This window comes from Lissotriton vulgaris, chromosome 4_2, assembly GCF_964263255.1.
Source record: "Lissotriton vulgaris chromosome 4_2, aLisVul1.2, whole genome shotgun sequence".
NCBI lineage: Eukaryota > Metazoa > Chordata > Amphibia > Caudata > Salamandridae > Lissotriton > Lissotriton vulgaris.
Window position 1 is genome coordinate 19257509 of NC_141692.1, and position 22186 is coordinate 19279694.

The 22186-nt window shown below is 49.8% G+C and overlaps 1 protein-coding gene across 1 annotated transcript in view; it reads left to right on the forward strand.

Annotated features, from left to right (window-relative positions):
• The first annotated feature begins 7028 nt into the window (after positions 1 to 7028).
• Positions 7029 to 22186, forward strand: part of LOC147718157 (uncharacterized) — a 127026-nt gene continuing 111868 nt past the window's right edge. Inside the window, exon 1 of the mRNA XM_086919231.1 lies at positions 7029 to 7263. Coding sequence (XP_086775357.1) covers positions 7212 to 7263 — 52 coding nt within the window. The 5' untranslated portion in view covers positions 7029 to 7211. The remainder of the gene's footprint in view (positions 7264 to 22186) is intronic.

Sequence of the window (22186 nt, forward strand, 5' to 3'; positions counted from 1 at the left end):
CTGCACTTCTTTTGTTAATTTCTGCATCTCTCTTGCTTCTTTCTGTATCACTCTTGCCTCTTTCTCCTCACCACTTCCCCCTTTCTGCATCTCTATTGTTTCTTTATGTACTTCTCTTGAGTTTTTCTGTACCTCTCTTGCTGCTTTCTGTACCACTCGTGCCTCTTTCTGTATCCACATGCACTATTTCTGCACTCCTCTTGCATCTTTCACCACCTCGGTTGCTTCTTTCTGCACTTCTTTTGTTTCTTTTTGCACCTCTCTTGCTTCTTTCTGTACCCCTCCTCCACCCTTTCTGCATATCTGTTGCTTGTTTCTGCACTTCTCTTGCCTCTTTCTGCAATCTGCACCTCTGTCTTTCTTTCTGCAATACTTGTGCCTCTTTCTGCACCCTTCTTCCCTCTTTCTGCTCCCCTCTTCTTTCTTTCTGCACCTCTGTTGCTTCTTTTTGCACTTTCTTTTATTCTTACTGCACTTTTCTTGCTTTTCTCTTTACCTCTCTTGCTTATTTCTACACCCCTCGTGTTATGTTATGTTATGTTATGTTAAGGGGGTGCTTGTAAAGCGCACTGTCACTGTGGGTTTCCTGGCGCTGATTGAATGCTGAGGGGACAGAGGGACTTTAGCTAGATTGTGGGAAGAGCCAGGTTTTTAATGATTTACGGAAGTGGATGAGGGTGTTAGAGATCTTGACTGGGGAGGGGAGAGAGTTCCAGAGTTTAGGGCCAAGGTATGCGAATCGCCGGCCACCAGATCTACAGAGTTTGATGGGGGGGACAACCAGGAGGTGTAGGTGTGATGATCTGAGATTGCGAGGGGGACAGTAGGGCCGGATGAGAGATTTCAGAAAAGCAGGACAAGAACCAGGGAGAAATTTGAAAATAAGGCAGCCAAGCTTGAAGGCTGCCCTAAGGCTAACAGGGAGCCAGTGCAATTTGATAAGAAGGGGTTTGGCAGACTGCCATTTCGGTATCCCGAGGGCCAGTCTCGCCGCCTGATTTTGAATGATTTGCAGCCTATGGATGGAAGATTTAGGCAAACCATAATAGATGGAATTTGAGAAATCCAGGCGGGAGAGGAAGAGGGCAATAATAACTTGCAGCAGGGCATCGGGGGTGAGGAGGTAAGCCACCTTCCTGATCCTGCGCAGCTGGAACATGCAGGAGGAGACCACCGTCCCCACCTGAGGCCCAAGAGATAGCCCGGCGTCAATGGTGACCCCAAGACTTTTCACCGCGGCCACCGGGATAGGAGGGAGACCAAGTTCTGCCGGCCAGAAATGCGAACCCCTGTGAGCAGAGCTCCTACCAGGAAGGAGGAGCTCCGTCTTTCCTGGGTTCAGTTTAAGTTGGTTCTGACACATCCACTGAAGGATGTGGGACATGACTGCCTGGAAGTTGGGAATAGCAGAGGGGGAGTTTAAAGAAAAGATGAGTTGCAGGTCGTCCGCGTAATTAAAGACGGTGACGTCCCACTGCCTCAGAGAAAAAAGAAGAGGGCGAAGATAGAGATCGAAGAGAAGAGGCGATAAAGAGGAGCCCTGGGGGACCCCACAAGGCAACTGCTCCCTAGGAGCCCTAAAAGTGCCTAGGCTGAGGGTCTGGGATCTCCCGGTAAGAAAGGATTTGACCCATGCCAGCGCCAGGCCCTGGATGCCGGCCTGCTCGACACGGCGGAGAAGGATGTTGTGATCCACCGTGTCGAAGGCGGCTGACAGATCTAATAATACCAAGGCCTGGGGGGTACCCTTGTCAGCTCCGTCTCTCAAGGCGTCCAAAACGGCCAGGATCACAGTCTTCGTAGAGTGGCCGGGTCGGAAGCCGGCCTGGTTGGCCTCGAGGAAGTTGGAGCTCTCGATGAACCTTGAGAGACAGGCAGTAACATGGGCTTCCAAGATTTTAGAGAAAAAAGGCAAGAGAGAGATAGGACGATAGTTCGCCGGGACGGCGGGATCGGCTCCAGGCTTCTTCAGCAGAGGCACCAGGACGGCCTCCTTGAAGGAGCTGGGTACCGTCCCGGAGGAGAGAGAAGAATTCAGCAGGGGAAGGATGCAGTCAGGTAAAGAGTGGCAGATGTCCCGGAGTATGGAAGGCGGACAACGATTGTCAGGAGAACCAGACTTAATGCGGACGGCCAGAGTGGTTAGGGATGTGGGATCTAAAAGGGGAAATTGAGTGAAGGAGAGGGCATTGTGAGGGAGAGTAACAGAATCAGCGCCAGGAGAGGTGACCGGAATAGTATCCTTAATCAAAACAATTTTTTGTATAAAGAAAGTGCTAAGTGCATTACAGGATTCCTGTGTGGGGGCCGGGGTCGGGAGCGTCCTGGGATCAGAGGTGAATTCGTCAAGGACTTTGAAGATTTCTTCCGACTTACAAGGGGCTAATAGAATTCTCTCTGAGGCATACGCTTTTTTGGCTGCGGAGATGGCTGATTTATACTTGTTGCGGACTGCCACATAAGTATCTCTGCTTGACGAGCAATAGTCTCTTCTCCACTTGCGTTCTGATTGGCGGAGTTCCAGCTGTAAGGCTTTAAGTTGGGAAGTAAACCATTTGTGAGAGTTACTGTGCCGGGACCGGGGGAATTAGGTTAAGGGGCAAAGATGTCGCTAGCTGACGTGAGCCAGTCAGAGATGTGGCCGTCTAGCTCGTTGGTGCCGATATTGTTGTGGATAAGGGGGCGTGTGTGAGACAGATGGGGTATCAATTTAGAGGAGTCAACAGCCTTCCACTTGCGAGCGGTGCCACCCTCCCGCGGGGGGATCCTAATCTGGCCGGCCGCCGAGATGGTAGTATCAATTTAAAAATGATCAGACCAGACATAAGGTGTGGTAAGCGGGCAGGAGGACTTGACCCCATGGACCCAAATGTGGTCGAGAATGTGACCGCCACTGTGGGTGGGAGACTTGACTAATTGCCTAAAGTTCAGGCACGAAAGAGCTTCGAACAATTCAGTGGCGTGAGGACCAGCGTCCTTATGCTGGAACCAATAATTAAAGTCCCCAACAATGGCTATGCGGGGGGAGGAAATGGCAAGATTAGCAAGCTGTTCAGTAAAAGATGCGGGAAAAGAAGGCATGGGCTGAGGAGGGCGGTAAAGTACCATGAGGGTGACTGCCTCGGTCCCAAAGCTGAGAACCAGATTGTCCACTTCAGGAAGGATCATAGAAGTGGAGGCAATGACCTTGAGATTCTTACGTATTACCGCTGCAACCCCCCCCGGAGCGGCCTCCTGGGCGGTTGGTGTTTAGCAGGTAGTAATCTGGGGGTAACGCTGCCAAGATGTCCGGGAGGGAGTCGTCGGTTAGCCAGGTCTCAGAGAGTAAAAGGACGTCTGGCCTCTCAGTCATAAGCAGGTGAAAGATGTCAGTTTGGTGTCTGACTAGAGAACGAGTGTTTAGATAAAGTAAACGGATCTGTGACTCAGGGGTGGTAGGTGAGGTGGGAGGAATATCCAAGCCCAGATAAGGGGGGAGGTTACCAGCGATTTTGAGTGAGGTGATCCGCGTCCAGATGTCCAACGGTAGGGGGCTAGCAGCGGATTGTAGATGCATGAGGGCAGAGGGGGAGTAAGAAATGGCAGTAGCAGCGTCCCTGGCCCCTGGGCCCGTCTGGCCGCGGACGGGCGCAGCTAGGCTGGACTTAGGCGCGACTTCGGCGCGCTGACGGCGTGCCCGCTGCGCCCGTCCGCTGGGCTCCCTGTAAAGGGGTGCCATTTTATAGGGCTGGGGTGGTGCTGGTCCGAGCGCTGCACCGCTCACCTACTCACCCTCCTCACCCAAGATGGCGGCCACCAGCGCGTCCCGGCAGGAATTGATCTCCTGCGTGGGCGCCCGTGGTAATGAGGCAGCGAACAACAAGAATGCAAAGGGTACTGCTCAGCGCGCAGTCAAGGTAAGCCCTGCACAACAAAAGAGGGTTAAGCATGCACACAGTAATTAAAATTTTAAAAGAATGCGCGGAGGGCGCGTGTCACAGCGCGAGTCGGGCGAGTGGCTAGAATCCCACTGGCCGGCTCGTGCCTCTTAATTTACCCCTCTTACCTCTTTCTGCATCCCTCTTGTCTCTTTCAACGCCTCTGTTCCTTCTTTCTGCACTTATTTTTTCTTTCAGCACCTCTTGCTTCTCTCTGCACCCCTCTTGCCTCTTTCTCTACCCCTCTTCCCTTTTTCTTCTCCCCTGATGCCTCTATCTGTACCTCGGTTGCTTCTTTCTATAATTCTCTTGCCTCTTTCTACACCCCCTCTTTCATCTTTCTGCATCTCTGTTGCTTCGTTCTGTAAGACTCACTATATTTCACTATACTAATTCAACACTATTCCTTATGGGTTCCAGATTAGCATTTTACTCTCCAAGAACGTGCTTGAACACCCCATTAGGTATAATAAGCGCTATATAAATCCTAACCTTTTTTCCCTCTTCTAATCCTCCACTATCCTTTTCATTCCAAATAACTTACTAATATCCACCACTCAAACTACTTTCATATTTCACTTTACTAATTCACCACAAACCCATTATGGGGTTCAGAGTAGCGTGATACTTGTGTAAAAAAGAGCTTTAACACCCCATCAGGAATAACAAGCGCTATATAAATGCAAACCTTTTTCCCTCTTTTATCCCTCCGCTATCCTACTGAATCCAAATAACTGACTAACCTATCCACCACTCAGATTAATTTCGTGTTGACTTTACTAGCTCAACACTTGTCCTTTATGGGTTCCGGAGTAGCATGCTACTCCCTGGAAAAGCACTTTGACACCTCGTAAGGGGTAGTAAGCTCTATATAAATGCAGTTACAGTACAATACAATACTTCCTAACAGTATTTTTAGGTGGTCTTCCACGCACTTTTTTAGTGGGAAAATGTTTCTGCTAAAAACAAAGTTAGGTTAGACCTATAGATAGTTGTGTGTGGGTACAAATTCCAAAGCAATTTGGTCCTCATTGCAAATACTTAGGCCTACATTCCCAAAGGTTTTGCATCTGGTTTGGGCCATTTTTAAACCCAAACTAGACGCAAAACCTTTTTGGGGGTTTACAAACCTAGGCAAATTGGTATTAGTGTTGGTTTGTAAGGGAAAGTAATGCAAAGCAATCCGTCAAGAGGCATTACATGGGTGGTACATGTGCATTCCCATGCAACTTTCCATGCTTTTTGACGTGAAACCTCGATCTACTTACATTAGTAGACAGTTTTGTGCCAACAAATAATGCAAGCAGGTGTTAAAAGGAGAAATGTTTTATTTCCTTTTTCTTCTCCAACTTTGTATGTTTGCTGCATTGTACAGAATACATACTAAGTAGAAAATGTGTTAAAACTTGTCTATTCATAGTATTTTGTACTGGAAGGGTACCTTTTCAGTACAAAACCATTGCTAGATTCACACACTCACCCTTACACTGTGTGACAAAGATGTGTACTTGGTGCTCAGCAGCAAAATTCTGTGCGGTGCTCTGTAGATAGTTCGCTCTCCTGCTCTCTCCCTGTCATGTAACGCAGTGCAGTATGTTTGGGTGCTGTGCTGCATTGCATGACAGCCCATAGATTAAGAAATGTCTAAGGTATGGGTGGGCGGAGCTGGCATAGTGCCTCTACGTGTAGCTCCATGGAGCTACCCGCTCCCTCCTCCCTCCCAAGTGCTTTAAAATGATAAAAAGAAGGCATCTGTGTTTCTGCCGCTCTCCTTCCTGCTCCTTGATGCCACGCGTCCTTCTTGAAAAAAAACACTATGTTGTACATCTTGTGCGTGCGCGTGTACACTCGCAAGACGTACAACATAGTGCTTTACTAATTAAGAAGGATGCAAGAGGAGCAGGAAGGAGAGCGGCCAGGCGCGAAAGGTGGCAGAAACACAGTTAAGTGCCTTCTTTTTATCATTTTAAAGCAATTTTTGGAATGAAGAGGAAGCAGCTAACTCCGCTCCACCACGGAGGTGGAGTTTTGCCTACATCCGCATTCACCAGAGAGCACGGAGTAGGCAAATCTCCCCAAATTCCGCTGACGAAGAGGAGTTTCCCACCCAGGGTTCGTCTAGGGAAGATTCGATTAACTTTTATTAGATATGATTGTATACATGTTTGAAAATGCACATTTGTGATAAATGTACTTCTAAGAACTCTAAAAGTTGCAGTTTTATATGCCTTTTATGTAGTGCATATTTACTAGGCTGTGGGTGTTTGTTTTATCTTGGTGACTTTGCGGTTAACTTCTTTAGTTAACCTCTTTAGTGCCTCCAAAAAAGCCAGTTAAGAAGCTGAGTATGCAATGGATTAGTCAAGAGGCTTGCCCCGGAGCCCCTTGGGGGCAGAGCACAGAGCGGACGAGTCCTGACCAGTGGCCTAACATTAGCCCCCACAGCCCCTTTGGGGCTGGGGGCACCAGAGTTCCAGGGGGCCTCCCTTGGCATTGTGCACAGGCTGAGGGCCACCGGCCTGAGAGCTCCTGACTGGGTCTAGAGTGTGGGCCCCCTCCCAGTATATTTCAGTGTTTCCACCTTAAGTTTGGTTACGCCACTGCCCTGAGACCTCAAAACCAAAGCTACCACTCTTTGGGTTACAGCAGCTATATTAGTCTCTCTGTGTGGGCCTCCTCCCCTGGCTCAGCCTTAAAATACACTCTATACTGACATGGCAGCAATTCAAGAATCTTAGCCTGAACTGTGCACCCCCTATGGTGTACAGACCTCTGCAGAAGTACAGAATTGATGAATGAAGTCCTGTTAAGCATTGAAGAGCCTGAATGTCTTTTAAAGGCAGAGATGCAATAAAGTGTAATTCAACTGCTGAATTCATTAAGACATCAGTGTTTGCCTCACAGTCATTGCTGCATATAACACACTCATTATGGCAGGTAGGCCCTTTCTGTCCTACTCATTAGGCAATGCCTTACTTCATCGGCGGGTGGGAAGTGACTGCGAAAAATACCATATAACAGCTTTCATACGGAGCGATACAACATCTTTCACCACCCTCCTCATTTCTACATCAGTTGCTATATAAACCCAGTGACTCACAGACACCATCCAGGTATCCCAGCAGATTGGAAGTCATCACACTAGGAAATCACATGAGAAGGACCCCATACTTACCTCACTTAGAACCCTGCCACAAACACCACTCAGGAAGGACCCTAAAGGGACCTAACTCACAACCCCGCAAAAGACACCACACACATTTGATCTGATTTGTGCTGCTCCGTCTTGAAGTGATGAAGGCTGTGGTGATCTCTCTCCTGGCTGCTGTCCTCCTCTTTGGGACAGGTAAGGCTGCCTGCCAGATTGTATGATATGACTCTACCTATGGGGACTGCCTGTAGAAGTTCAAGTATAGAAGTATGTATGTGGGCTTGGCAGAGATGAACACCTATAGCAGTATGCATGTGGGCTGTTAACAGTTCATCACCCACAGAATCACCTGTGCAAGGCTGTGTATGATTACTTTCCAATATTTCATCCTGTGTGGGACTGTGCATGACTGATGAGCTATGGATCCAACTATAGATGCTGTGCAGATCTCATCACCCATAGAAAACTGTGTGGCCTCTCCATGACTTGTCTGCTTTAGATAAACCTGTGGAGCTCTACAGAAACTCATCACTTATAGATCTAATCCTGTGTTATTTGCATGACTGATCGATCACCTATGGATAGATCTGTGTGGCTGTGCAGAATTCATCAACTACCGAACAAGCGGTGCATGAACAGTCAGCTCTGGTTCTGCCAGTGGGGGCTGTGCACTGCTGACCTCATTACCTATGACTCAAACCCTATAGTGTCTGTATGACTGGTCGCCTGTGTATATATTTGTGTATGCTGTGCAGAAATCATCAGCCTCATAAATAGCTGTGTGAAGTTGTGTATGGGCCCAGCATATTCTAGTGGGGCTGTGTCGACTTCATCATCTATACTTCTAAATGTATGGGTGTTGTATGATTGGTCATAATTGGATATACCTGTGTATGATATGCAGCACACACCACTATAGATCTATCTGTTTGTGATTTGTGTAAATTGTCACCAATGGATATACCTACCTAAGACGTGCAGAACCAGATCCCCTACAGTTCTACCTAGGTGGGCTGTGTAGGACTGGTCACCTATAAATATACCTATGTAGGGTGTGACGCACTCATCCCTTACAAATGTAGCTATTTTGGCTTTGTTTGACTGGCCATCTATGAATATAACTCTGTAATCTGTGTAGAATGTATTCCCTACAAACCTACCTGTGTTGGCTTTGTACCACTGGTCACCAGTGCAGTGAATATTTATGTGTAGGTTACTCAGAACTCTCACGCCTATCTGTGTACAGCTGTGCCTGACGTGGTGAGGTAAGAATCTAGAACTGTGGGCCCTGTTGAACTCTACATAGTGTTGAAGTTATCACCTCTATATCTTCTTGCACTGGAGTGTGCCAAACTCATAATTTATAGATTTACCTGTGTGCAGCTGTGCAGACTTTATTAGCTATAGCTTTGTTTCGTCTGGAGGGTTTAGTGGGCAGAACTTATCCTTCATAACTGTACCCCTTTGGGCACCTACTGATTTACTGGAGTGGGGCTGTACAGAATTTGTCACATATAGTTTAGTTTGAATATCTTTATTCGGCAATTTTTCACCATAAAAGAACACAATATATAAAACATTTCACTTCTGATAAAAGATTATATAATACAGTAGGAGCAATGACACATCATTCAACAGTTTACTGGCAGTAAAATCGTCCTTAGCTAGTGGACTTTCCGGTTTGAAGTTTCAACAAACGGCAACGTGTCATCCACGCACTTCCTAGGAACTTGGCCACCCCACAGATCATACTGGCAGATGAAGAGTCTGTAGAAAGGACACGTAATGCCTGGCTATGGCACCTCAGTCCTAGTTCCCTACAGACGGGTTTCAACCAGAATTTCCGTGCCCCTTTGTAAGATGGGCAAGCGAAGAACAGGTGAGCCACCGATTCCTTAGGGGCCGCACAACCCGGGCAACCATGCGAGCTAGCATCTGTATTCTTCCATTTACCCGTAAACTCATACACCGGGAGCGTCCCATATCGCAATTTTAGGTACAGCGCTCGATCCAATGGTTTAGTTATTAAATCTAGAAAGGGTTCCATTTTGCGCGTACACTTAATAGACAAAAATTGGTCAGTGAGTGAGCCCAATTTCCTAGACCTCATAACGTTATTCTGTACCCAGTCCCAGTATAGTTTTTTTATGACATCTTTCGGTGGTGGTGACTGCAGCTCCCATGCCTCTCTGAGACCCAAAGTGAAAACCAATTCCTTCAGGTTATTTAACCATGCTATTTTTTTACAGGTATCCAGTAAAAGTAGTTCATCTAGTCCTTCTGCATACTTTGCCAGCTCTTCAGAATTTGTCACATATAGTTTTAATAGTATAAAGATGCACAGGCCTCTTCATTAAAATTCCTTCCTTTTTGCGGAACTCATCATCTACAGATGATTTTGTATGGGACTGTGCAGAGCCCTTGGGACATCGCAGATCAGATCATCGATAAGAGATCTTTTGTGGAACTGTGCAGAGCTCATCACCTATAGATGATGTGTGTGGGGCCGTGCAGAACTGATCTCCTATAGATTATCTTGTGTGGGGCTGTGCAGAGCTCTTCTTTTATAGCTGATCTTGTGTGGGGCTGCATGGAGCTGATGACTTACAGATGTTCTTGTGTGGGGCTGCATGGAGCTGATGACTTACAGATGATCTTGTGTGGGACTGTGCAGAGCTCTTCTTTTATAGCTGATCTTGGGTGGGGCCACCTGGAGCTGATGACTTACAGATGATCTTGTGTGGGGCTGTGCAGAGCTCATCTTCTATAGCTGATCTTGGGTGGGGCCACCTGGAGCTGATGACTTACAGATGATCTTGTGTGGGACTGTGCAGAGCTCTTCTTTTATAGCTGATCTTGGGTGGGGCCACCTGGAGCTGATGACTTACAGATGATCTTGTGTGGGGCTGCATGGAGCTGATGACTTACAGATGATCTTGTGTGGGACTGTGCAGAGCTCTTCTTTTATAGCTGATCTTGGGTGGGGCCACCTGGAGCTGGTGACTTACAGATGATCTTGTGTGGGGCTGCATGGAGCTGATGACTTACAGATGATCTTGTGTGGGACTGTGCAGAGCTCTTCTTTTATAGCTGATCTTGGGTGGGGCCACCTGGAGCTGGTGACTTACAGATGATCTTGTGTGGGGCTGCATGGAGCTGATGACTTACAGATGATCTTGTGTGGGACTGTGCAGAGCTCTTCTTTTATAGCTGATCTTGGGTGGGGCCACCTGGAGCTGATGACTTACAGATGATCTTGTGTGGGGCTGCATGGAGCTGATGACTTACAGATGATCTTGTGTGGGGCTGCATGGAGCTGATGACTTACAGATGATCTTGTGTGGGACTGTGCAGAGCTCTTCTTTTATAGCTGATCTTGGGTGGGGCCACCTGGAGCTGGTGACTTACAGATGATCTTGTGTGGGGCTGCATGGAGCTGGTGACTTACAGATGATCTTGTGTGGGGCTGCATGGAGCTGATGACTTACAGATGATCTTGTGTGGGACTGTGCAGAGCTCTTCTTTTATAGCTGATCTTGGGTGGGGCCACCTGGAGCTGATGACTTACAGATGATCTTGTGTGGGACTGTGCAGAGCTCATCTTCTATAGCTGATCTTGGGTGGGGCCACCTGGAGCTGGTGACTTACAGATGTTCTTGTGTGGGGCTACATGGAGCTGATGATTTACAGATGATCTTGTGTGGGACTGTGCAGAGCTCATCTTCTATAGCTGATCTTGGTTGTGGCCGCCTGGAGCTGGTGACTTACAGATGATCTCGCGTAGGACTGTGCAGAGCTCATAATCTATAGATGAAAATGTAAGGGACTGTGCAGAGCCATTGGAATATCACAGAGGAGATCATCTATAGGCGGTCTTGTATGGAACTGTGCAGAGCTCATCATCTAGATTCTATATGTGATCTTGTGTGCGGCTGTGCAGAAATCATCATCTGTAGATGATCTTATGTGGGGCTGTTCAGAGCTCATTGTCTATGATCTTCTGTGGGGCTGTGCAGAGCTCATTGTCTATGATCTTGTGTGGGGCTGTATAGAGCTGATGACTTACAGATGATCTTGTGTGGGGCTGCATGGAGCTGATGACTTACAGATGATCTTGTGTGGGGCTGTGCAGAGCTCATTGTCTATGATCTTCTGTGGGGCTGTGCAGAGCTCATTGTCTATGATCTTGTGTGGGGCTGCATAGAGCTGATGACTTACAGATGATCTTGTGTGGGGCTGCATGGAGCTGATGACTTACAGATGATCTTGTGTGGGGCTGTGCAGAGCTCATTGTCTATGATCTTGTGTGGGGCTGTATAGAGCTGATGACTTACAGATGATCTTGTGTGGGGCTGCATGGAGCTGATGACTTACAGATGATCTTGTGTGGGACTGTGCAGAGCTCATCTTCTATAGCTGATCTTGGGTGGGGCCACCTGGAGCTGGTGACTTACAGATGTTCTTGTGTGGGGCTACATGGAGCTGATGATTTACAGATGATCTTGTGTGGGACTGTGCAGAGCTCATCTTCTATAGCTGATCTTGGTTGTGGCCGCCTGGAGCTGGTGACTTACAGATGATCTCGCGTAGGACTGTGCAGAGCTCATAATCTATAGATGAAAATGTAAGGGACTGTGCAGAGCCATTGGAATATCACAGAGGAGATCATCTATAGGCGGTCTTGTATGGAACTGTGCAGAGCTCATCATCTAGATTCTATATGTGATCTTGTGTGCGGCTGTGCAGAAATCATCATCTGTAGATGATCTTATGTGGGGCTGTTCAGAGCTCATTGTCTATGATCTTCTGTGGGCTGTGCAGAGCTCATTGTCTATGATCTTGTGTGGGGCTGTATAGAGCTGATGACTTACAGATGATCTTGTGTGGGGCTGCATGGAGCTGATGACTTACAGATGATCTTGTGTGGGGCTGTGCAGAGCTCATTGTCTATGATCTTCTGTGGGGCTGTGCAGAGCTCATTGTCTATGATCTTGTGTGGGGCTGCATAGAGCTGATGACTTACAGATGATCTTGTGTGGGGCTGCATGGAGCTGATGACTTACAGATGATCTTGTGTGGGGCTGTGCAGAGCTCATTGTCTATGATCTTGTGTGGGGCTGCATAGAGCTGATGACTTACAGATGATCTTGTGTGGGGCTGCATGTAGCTGATGACTTACAGATGATCTTGTGTGGGGCTGCATGGAGCTGATGACTTACAGATGATCTTGTGTGGGGCTGTGCAGAGCTCTTCTTTTATAGCTGATCTTGGGTGGGGCCACCTGGAGCTGGTGACCTACAGATGTTCTTGTGTGGGGCTGCATGGAGCTGATGACTTACAGATGATCTTGTGTGGGGCTGCATGGAGCTGATGACTTACAGATGATCTTGTGTGGGGCTGCATGGAGCTGATGACTTACAGATGATCTTGTGTGGGGCTGCATAGAGCTGATGACTTACAGATGATCTTGTGTGGGGCTGTGCAGAGCTCTTCTTTTATAGCTGATCTTGGGTGGGGCCACCTGGAGCTGGTGACTTACAGATGTTCTTGTGTGGGGCTGCATGGAGCTGATGACTTACAGATGATCTTGTGTGGGACTGTGCAGAGCTCATCTTCTATAGCTGATCTTGGGTGGGGCCACCTGGAGCTGGTGACTTACAGATGTTCTTGTGTGGGGCTACATGGAGCTGATGATTTACAGATGATCTTGTGTGGGACTGTGCAGAGCTCATCTTCTATAGCTGATCTTGGTTGTGGCCGCCTGGAGCTGGTGACTTACAGATGATCTCGCGTAGGACTGTGCAGAGCTCATAATCTATAGATGAAAATGTAAGGGACTGTGCAGAGCCATTGGAATATCACAGAGGAGATCATCTATAGGCGGTCTTGTATGGAACTGTGCAGAGCTCATCATCTAGATTCTATATGTGATCTTGTGTGCGGCTGTGCAGAAATCATCATCTGTAGATGATCTTATGTGGGGCTGTTCAGAGCTCATTGTCTATGATCTTCTGTGGGCTGTGCAGAGCTCATTGTCTATGATCTTGTGTGGGGCTGTATAGAGCTGATGACTTACAGATGATCTTGTGTGGGGCTGTGCAGAGCTCATTGTCTATGATCTTCTGTGGGGCTGTGCAGAGCTCATTGTCTATGATCTTGTGTGGGGCTGCATAGAGCTGATGACTTACAGATGATCTTGTGTGGGGCTGCATGGAGCTGATGACTTACAGATGATCTTGTGTGGGGCTGTGCAGAGCTCATCTTCTATAGCTGATCTTGGGTGGGGCCACCTGGAGCTGATGACTTACAGATGATCTTGTGTGGGACTGTGCAGAGCTCTTCTTTTATAGCTGATCTTGGGTGGGGCCACCTGGAGCTGATGACTTACAGATGATCTTGTGTGGGGCTACATGGAGCTGATGATTTACAGATGATCTTGTGTGGGACTGTGCAGAGCTCATCTTCTATAGCTGATCTTGGTTGTGGCCGCCTGGAGCTGGTGACTTACAGATGATCTCGCGTAGGACTGTGCAGAGCTCATAATCTATAGATGAAAATGTAAGGGTTTCCGTGCATGGCTATCCAAACAGCTCCAATCAGGTTCACGTGCATGGCTTTCCAGTCAGCTCTGATCAGGTTCACGTGCAAGGCTATCCTGTCAGCTCCGATCAGGTTTCCGTGCATGGCTATCCAAACAGCTCCGATCAGGTTCACGTGCATGGCTATCCAAACAGCTCCGATCAGGTTTCCGTGCATGGCTATCCAAACAGCTCCGATCAGGTGCACGTGCATGGCTATCCAGTCAGCTCTGATCAGGTTCACATGCAAGGCTATCCAAACAGCTCCGATCAGGTGCACGTGCATGGCTATCCAGTCAGCTCTGATCAGGTTCACGTGAAAGGCTATCCAAACAGCTCCGATCAGGTGCACGTGCATGGCTATCCAGTCAGCTCCGATCAGGTTTCCGTGCAAGGCTATCCAGCCAGCTCCGATCAGGTTTCCGTGCATGGCTATCCAAACAGCTCCGATCAGGTGCACGTGCATGGCTATCCAAACAGCTCCGATCAGGTTCACGTGCAAGGCTATCCTGTCAGCTCTGATCAGGTTCACGTGCATGGCTATCCAAACAGCTCCGATCAGGTTTCCGTGCATGGCTATCCAAACAGCTCCGATCAGGTTCACGTGCATGGCTATCCATTCAGCTCTGATCAGGTTCACGTGCAAAGCTATCCAAACAGCTCCAATCAGGTTTCCGTGCATGGCTATCCAGTCAGCTCTGATCAGGTTCACGTGCAAGGCTATCCAAACAGCTCTGATCAGGTTCACGTGCATGGCTATCCAGTCAGCTCTGATCAGGTTCACGTGCAAAGCTATCCAAACAGCTCCGATCAGGTTTCAGTGCATGGCTATCCAGTCAGCTCTGATCAGGTTCACGTGCATGGCTATCCAAACAGCTCCGATCAGGTTCACATGCATGGCTATCCAGTCAGCTCCGATCAGGTTTCCGTGCATGGCTATCCTGTCAGCTCCGATCAGGTTTCCGTGCATGGCTATCCAAACAGCTCCGATCAGGTTCACGTGCATGGCTATCCAGTCAGGTCCGATCAGGTTTCGGTGCATGGCTATCCAAACAGCTCCGATCAGGTTCACGTGCATGGCTATCCAGTCAGCTCTGATCAGGTTCACGTGCATGGCTATCCTGTCAGCTCCGATCAGGTTCACCTGCATGGCTATCCTGTCAGCTCCGATCAGGTTTCCGTGCAAGGCTATCCTGTCAGCTCAGATCAGGTTTCCGTGCATGGCTATCCAAACAGCTCCGATCAGGTGCACATGCATTGCTACCTGTCAGCTCCGATCAAGTTTCCGTGCATGGCTATCCAAACAGCTCCGATCAGGTGCACGTGCATGGCAATACAAACAGCTCCGATCAGGTTTCCGTGCATGGCTATCCAAACAGCTCCGATCAGGTTCACGTGCATGGCTTTCCAGTCAGCTCTGATCAGGTTCACGTGCAAGGCTATCCTGTCAGCTCCGATCAGGTTTCCGTGCATGGCTATCCAAACAGCTCCGATCAGGTTCACAAGCATGGCTATCCAAACAGCTCCGATCAGGTTTCCGTGCATGGCTATCCAAACAGCTCCGATCAGGTGCACGTGCATGGCTATCCAGTCAGCTCTGATCAGGTTCACATGCAAGGCTATCCAAACAGCTCTGATCAGATGCACGTGCATGGCTATCTAGTCAGCTCTGATCAGGTTCACGTGCAAGGCTATCCAAACAGCTCCAATCAGGTGCACGTGCATGGGTATCCAGTCAGCTCCGATCAGGTTTCCGTGCAAGGCTATCCAAACAGCTCCAATCAGGTTTCCGTGCATGGCTATCCAAACAGCTCCGATCAGGTTCACGTGCATGGCTTTCCAGTCAGCTCTGATCAGGTTCACGTGCAAGGCTATCCTGTCAGCTCCGATCAGGTTTCCGTGCATGGCTATCCAAACAGCTCCGATCAGGTTCACGTGCATGGCTATCCAAACAGCTCCGATCAGGTTTCCGTGCATGGCTATCCAAACAGCTCCGATCAGGTGCACGTGCATGGCTATCCAGTCAGCTCTGATCAGGTTCACATGCAAGGCTATCCAAACAGCTCCGATCAGGTGCACGTGCATGGCTATCCAGTCAGCTCTGATCAGGTTCACGTGCAAGGCTATCCAAACAGCTCCGATCAGGTGCACGTGCATGGCTATCCAGTCAGCTCCGATCAGGTTTCCGTGCATGGCTATCCAAACAGCTCCGATCAGGTGCACGTGCATGGCTATCCAAACAGCTCCGATCAGGTTCACGTGCAAGGCTATCCTGTCAGCTCTGATCAGGTTCACGTGCATGGCTATCCAAACAGCTCCGATCAGGTTTCCGTGCATGGCTATCCAAACAGCTCCGATCAGGTTCACGTGCATGGCTATCCAGTCAGCTCTGATCAGGATCACGTGCAAAGTTATCCAAACAGCTCCGATCAGGTTTCCGTGCATGGCTATCCAGTCAGCTCTGATCAGGTTCACGTGCAAGGCTATCCAAACAGCTCCGATCAGGTTCACGTGCATGGCTATCCAGTCAGCTCTGATCAGGTTCACGTGCAAAGCTATCCAAACAGCTCCGATCAGGTTTCAGTGCATGGCTATCCAGTCAGCTCTGATCAGGTTCACGTGCATGGCTATCCAAACAGCTCCGATCATGTTCACGTGCATGGCTATCCAGTCAGCTCCGATCAGGTTTCCGTGCATGGCTATCCTGTCAGCTCCGATCAGGTTTCCGTGCATGGCTATCCAAACAGCTCCGATCAGGTTCACGTGCATGGCTATCCAGTCAGGTCCGATCAGGTTTCGGTGCATGGCTATCCAAACAGCTCCGATCAGGTTCACGTGCATGGCTATCCAGTCAGCTCTGATCAGGTTCACGTGCATGGCTATCCTGTCAGCTCCGATCAGGTTCATGTGCATGGCTATCCTGTCAGCTCCGATCAGGTTTCCGTGCAAGGCTATCCTGTCAGCTCAGATCAGGTTTCCGTGCATGGCTATCCAAACAGCTCCGATCAGGTGCACATGCATTGCTACCTGTCAGCTCCGATCAAGTTTCCGTGCATGGCTATCCAAACAGCTCTGATCAGGTGCACGTGCATGGCAATACAAACAGCTCCGATCAGGTTTCCGTGCATGGCTATCCAAACAGCTCCGATCAGGTTCACGTGCATGGCTTTCCAGTCAGCTCTGATCAGGTTCACGTGCAAGGCTATCCTGTCAGCTCCGATCAGGTTTCCGTGCATGGCTATCCAAACAGCTCCGATCAGGTTCACGTGCATGGCTATCCAAACAGCTCCGATCAGGTTTCCGTGCATGGCTATCCAAACAGCTCCGATCAGGTGCACGTGCATGGCTATCCAGTCAGCTCTGATCAGGTTCACATGCAAGGATATCCAAACAGCTCCGATCAGGTGCACGTGCATGGCTATCCAGTCAGCTCTGATCAGGTTCACGTGCAAGGCTATCCAAACAGCTCCGATCAGGTGCACGTGCATGGCTATCCAGTCAGCTCCGATCAGGTTTCCGTGCAAGGCTATCCAGCCAGCTCCAATCAGGTTTCCGTGCATGGCTATCCAAACAGCTCCGATCAGGTGCACGTGCATGGCTATCCAAACAGCTCCGATCAGGTTCACGTGCAAGGCTATCCTGTCAGCTCTGATCAGGTTCACGTGCATGGCTATCCAAACAGCTCCGATCAGGTTCACATGCATGGCTATCCAGTCAGCTCTGATCAGGTTCACGTGCAAAGCTATCCAAACAGCTCCGATCAGGTTTCCGTGCATGGCTATCCAGTCAGCTCTGATCAGGTTCACGTGCAAGGCTATCCAAACAGCTCCGATCAGGTTCACGTGCATGGCTATCCAGTCAGCTCTGATCAGGTTCACGTGCATGGCTATCCTGTCAGCTCCGATCAGGTTCACGTGCATGGCTATCCTGTCAGCTCCGATCAGGTTTCCGTGCAAGGCTATCCTGTCAGCTCTGATCAGGTTCACGTGCAAGGCTATCCAAACAGCTCCAATCAGGTTCACGTGCATGGCTATCCAGTCAGGTCCGATCAGGTTTCGGTGCATGGCTATCCAGTCAGGTCCGATCAGGTTTCGGTGCATGGCTATCCAGTCAGGTCCGATCAGGTTTCGGTGCATGGCTATCCAAACAGCGCTGATCAGGTTCACGTGCATGGCTATCCATTCAGCTCCGATCAGGTTACCGTGCATGGCTATCCTGTCAGCTCCGATCAGGTTTCCGTGCATGGCTATCCAAACAGCTCCGATCAGGTTTCCGTGCATGGCTATCCAGTCAGGTCCGATCAGGTTTCGGTGCATGGCTATCCAAACAGCTCCGATCAGGTTCACATGCATGGCTATCCAGTCAGCTCTGATCAGGTTCACGTGCATGGCTATCCTGTCAGCTCCGATCAGGTTCACGTGCATGGCTATCCTGTCAGCTCCGATCAGGTTTCCGTGCAAGGCTATCCTGTCAGCTCTGATCAGGTTCACGTGCAAGGCTATCCAAACAGCTCCAATCAGGTTCACGTGCATGGCTATCCAGTCAGGTCCGATCAGGTTTCGGTGCATGGCTATCCAAACAGCTCCGATCAGGTTCACGTGCATGGCTATCCAGTCAGCTCTGATCAGGATCACGTGCAAAGCTATCCAAACAGCTCCGATCAGGTTTCCGTGCATGGCTATCCAGTCAGCTCTGATCAGGTTCACGTGCAAGGCTATCCAAACAGCTCCGATCAGGTTCACGTGCATGGCTATCCAGTCAGCTCTGATCAGGTTCACGTGCAAAGCTATCCAAACAGCTCCGATCAGGTTTCAGTGCATGGCTATCCAGTCAGCTCTGATCAGGTTCACGTGCATGGCTATCCAAACAGCTCCGATCAGGTTCACGTGCATGGCTATCCAGTCAGCTCCGATCAGGTTTCCGTGCATGGCTATCCTGTCAGCTCCGATCAGGTTTCCATGCATGGCTATCCAAACAGCTCCGATCAGGTTCACGTGCATGGCTATCCAGTCAGGTCCGATCAGGTTTCGGTGCATGGCTATCCAAACAGCTCCGATCAGGTTCACGTGCATGGCTATCCAGTCAGCTCTGATCAGGTTCACGTGCAGGGCTATCCTGTCAGCTCCGATCAGTTTCACGTGCATGGCTATCCTGTCAGCTCCGATCAGGTTTCCGTGCAAGGCTATCCTGTCAGCTCCGATCAGGTTTCCGTGCATGGCTATCCAAACAGCTCCGATCAGGTGCACATGCATTGCTACCTGTCAGCTCCGATCAAGTTTCCGTGCATGGCTATCCAAACAGCTCCGATCAGGTGCACGTGCATGGCAATACAAACAGCTCCGATCAGGTTTCCGTGCATGGCTATCCACACAGCTCCGATCAGGTTCACGTGCATGGCTTTCCAGTCAGCTCTGATCAGGTTCACGTGCAAGGCTATCCTGTCAGCTCCGATCAGGTTTCCGTGCATGGCTATCCAAACAGCTCCGATCAGGTTCACGTGCATGGCTATCCAAACAGCTCCGATCAGGTTTCCGTGCATGGCTATCCAAACAGCTCCGATCAGGTGCACGTGCATGGCTATCCAGTCAGCTCTGATCAGGTTCACGTGCAAGGCTATCCAAACAGCTCCGATCAGGTTCACGTGCATGGCTATCCAGTCAGCTCTGATCAGGTTCACGTGCATGGCTATCCTGTCAGCTCCGATCAGGTTCACGTGCATGGCTATCCAGTCAGCTCCGATCAGGTTTCCGTGCAAGGCTATCCAGCCAGCTTCAATCAGGTTTCCGTGCATGGCTATCCAAACAGCTCCGATCAGGAGCACGTGCATGGCTATCCAAACAGCTCCGATCAGGTTCACGTGCAAGGCTATCCTGTAAGCTCTGATCAGGTTCACGTGCATGGCTATCCAAACAGCTCCGATCAGGTTTCCGTGCATGGCTATCCAAACAGCTCCGATCAGGTTCACATGCATGGCTATCCAGTCAGCTCTGATCAGGTTCACGTGCAAAGCTATCCAAACAGCTCCGATCAGGTTTCCGTGCATGGCTATCCAGTCAGCTCTGATCAGGTTCACGTGCAAGGCTATCCAAACAGCTCCGATCAGGTTCACGTGCATGGCTATCCAGTCAGCTCTGATCAGGTTCACGTGCATGGCTATCCTGTCAGCTCCGATCAGGTTCACGTGCATGGCTATCCTGTCAGCTCCGATCAGGTTTCCGTGCAAGGCTATCCTGTCAGCTCTGATCAGGTTCACGTGCAAGGCTATCCAAACAGCTCCAATCAGGTTCACGTGCATGGCTATCCAGTCAGGTCCGATCAGGTTTCGGTGCATGGCTATCCAGTCAGGTCCGATCAGGTTTCGGTGCATGGCTATCCAGTCAGGTCCGATCAGGTTTCGGTGCATGGCTATCCAAACAGCTCCGATCAGGTTCACGTGCATGGCTATCCAGTCAGCTCCGATTAGGTTTCCGTGCATGGCTATCCTGTCAGCTCCGATCAGGTTTCCGTGCATGGCTATCCAAACAGCTCCGATCAGGTTTCCGTGCATGGCTATCCAGTCAGGTCCGATCAGGTTTCGGTGCATGGCTATCCAAACAGCTCCGATCAGGTTCACATGCATGGCTATCCAGTCAGCTCTGATCAGGTTCACGTGCATGGCTATCCTGTCAGCTCCGATCAGGTTCACGTGCATGGCTATCCTGTCAGCTCCGATCAGGTTTCCGTGCAAGGCTATCCTGTCAGCTCTGATCAGGTTCACGTGCAAGGCTATCCAAACAGCTCCAATCAGGTTCACGTGCATGGCTATCCAGTCAGGTCCGATCAGGTTTCGGTGCATTGCTATCCAAACAGCTCCGATCAGGTTCACGTGCATGGCTATCCAGTCAGGTCCGATCAGGTTTCGGTGCATGGCTATCCAAACAGCTCCGATCAGGTTCACGTGCATGGCTATCCTGTCAGCTCCGATCAGGTTTCCATGCATGGCTATCCAAACAGCTCCGATCAGGTTCACGTGCATGGCTTTCCAGTCAGCTCTGATCAGGTTCACGTGCAAGGCTATCCTGTCAGCTCCGATCAGGTTTCCGTGCATGGCTATCCAAACAGCTCTGATCAGGTTCACGTGCATGGCTATCCAAACAGCTCCGATCAGGTTTCCGTGCATGGCTATCCAAACAGCTCCGATCAGGTGCACGTGCATGGCTATCCAGTCAGCTCTGATCAGGTTCACATGCAAGGCTATCCAAACAGCTCCAATCAGGTGCACGTGCATGGCTATCCAGTCAGCTCTGATCAGGTTCACGTGCAAGGCTATCCAAACTGCTCCGATCAGGTTTCCATGCAAGGCTATCCAGCCAGCTCCGATCAGGTTCACGTGCAAGGCTATCCAAACAGCTCCGATCAGGTTTCCGTGCATGGCTATCCAAACAGCTCCGATCAGGTTCACGTGCATGGCTATCCAGTCAGCTCTGATCAGGTTCAAGTGCAAAGCTATCCAAACAGCTTCGATCAGGTTTCCGTGCATGGCTATCCAGTCAGCTCTGATCAGGTTCACGTGCAAGGCTATCAAAACAGCTCCGATCAGGTTCACGTGCATGACTATCCAGTCAGCTCTGATCAGGGTCACGTGCAAAGCTATCCAAACAGCTCCGATTAGGTTTCTGTGCATGGCTATCCAGTCAGCTCTGATCAGGTTCACGTGCATGGCTATCCAAACAGCTCCGATCAGGTTCACGTGCATGGCTATCCAGTCAGCTCCGATCAGGTTTCCGTGCATGTCTATCCTGTCAGCTCCGATCAGGTTTCCGTGCATGGCTATCCAAACAGCTCCGATCAGGTTCACGTGCATGGCTATCCAGTCAGGTCCGATCAGGTTTCGGTGCATGGCTATCCAAACAGCTCCAATCAGGTTCACGTGCATGGCTATCCAGTCAGCTCTGATCAGGTTCACATGCATGGTTATCCTGTCAGCTCCGATCAGGTTCACGTGCATGGCTATCCTGTCAGCTCCGATCAGGTTTCCGTGCAAGGCTATCCTGATAGCTCTGATCAGGTTCACGTGCAAGGCTATCCAAACAGCTCCGATCAGGTTCACGTGCATGGCTATCCAGTCAGGTCCGATCAGGTTTCGGTGCATGGCTATCCAAACAGCTCCGATCAGGTTCACGTGCATGGCTATCCAGTCAGGTCCGATCAGGTTTCGGTGCATGGCTATCCTGTCAGCTCCGATCAGGTTCACGTGCATGGCTATCCTGTCAGCTCCGATCAGGTTCACGTGCATGTCTATCCTGTCAGCTCCGTTCAGGTTCACGTGCATGGCTATCCAAACAGCTCAGATCAGGTTCACATGCATGGCTATCCAAACAGCTCCGATCAGGTTCACGTGCATGGCTAATCCAAACAGCTCCGATCAGGTTCACGTGCATGGCTATCCAAACAGCTCCGATCAGGTGCACGTGCATGGCAATCCAAACAGCTCAGATCATGTTTCCGTGCATGGCTATCCAAACAGCTCCGATCAGGTGCACGTGCATGGCAATCCAAAC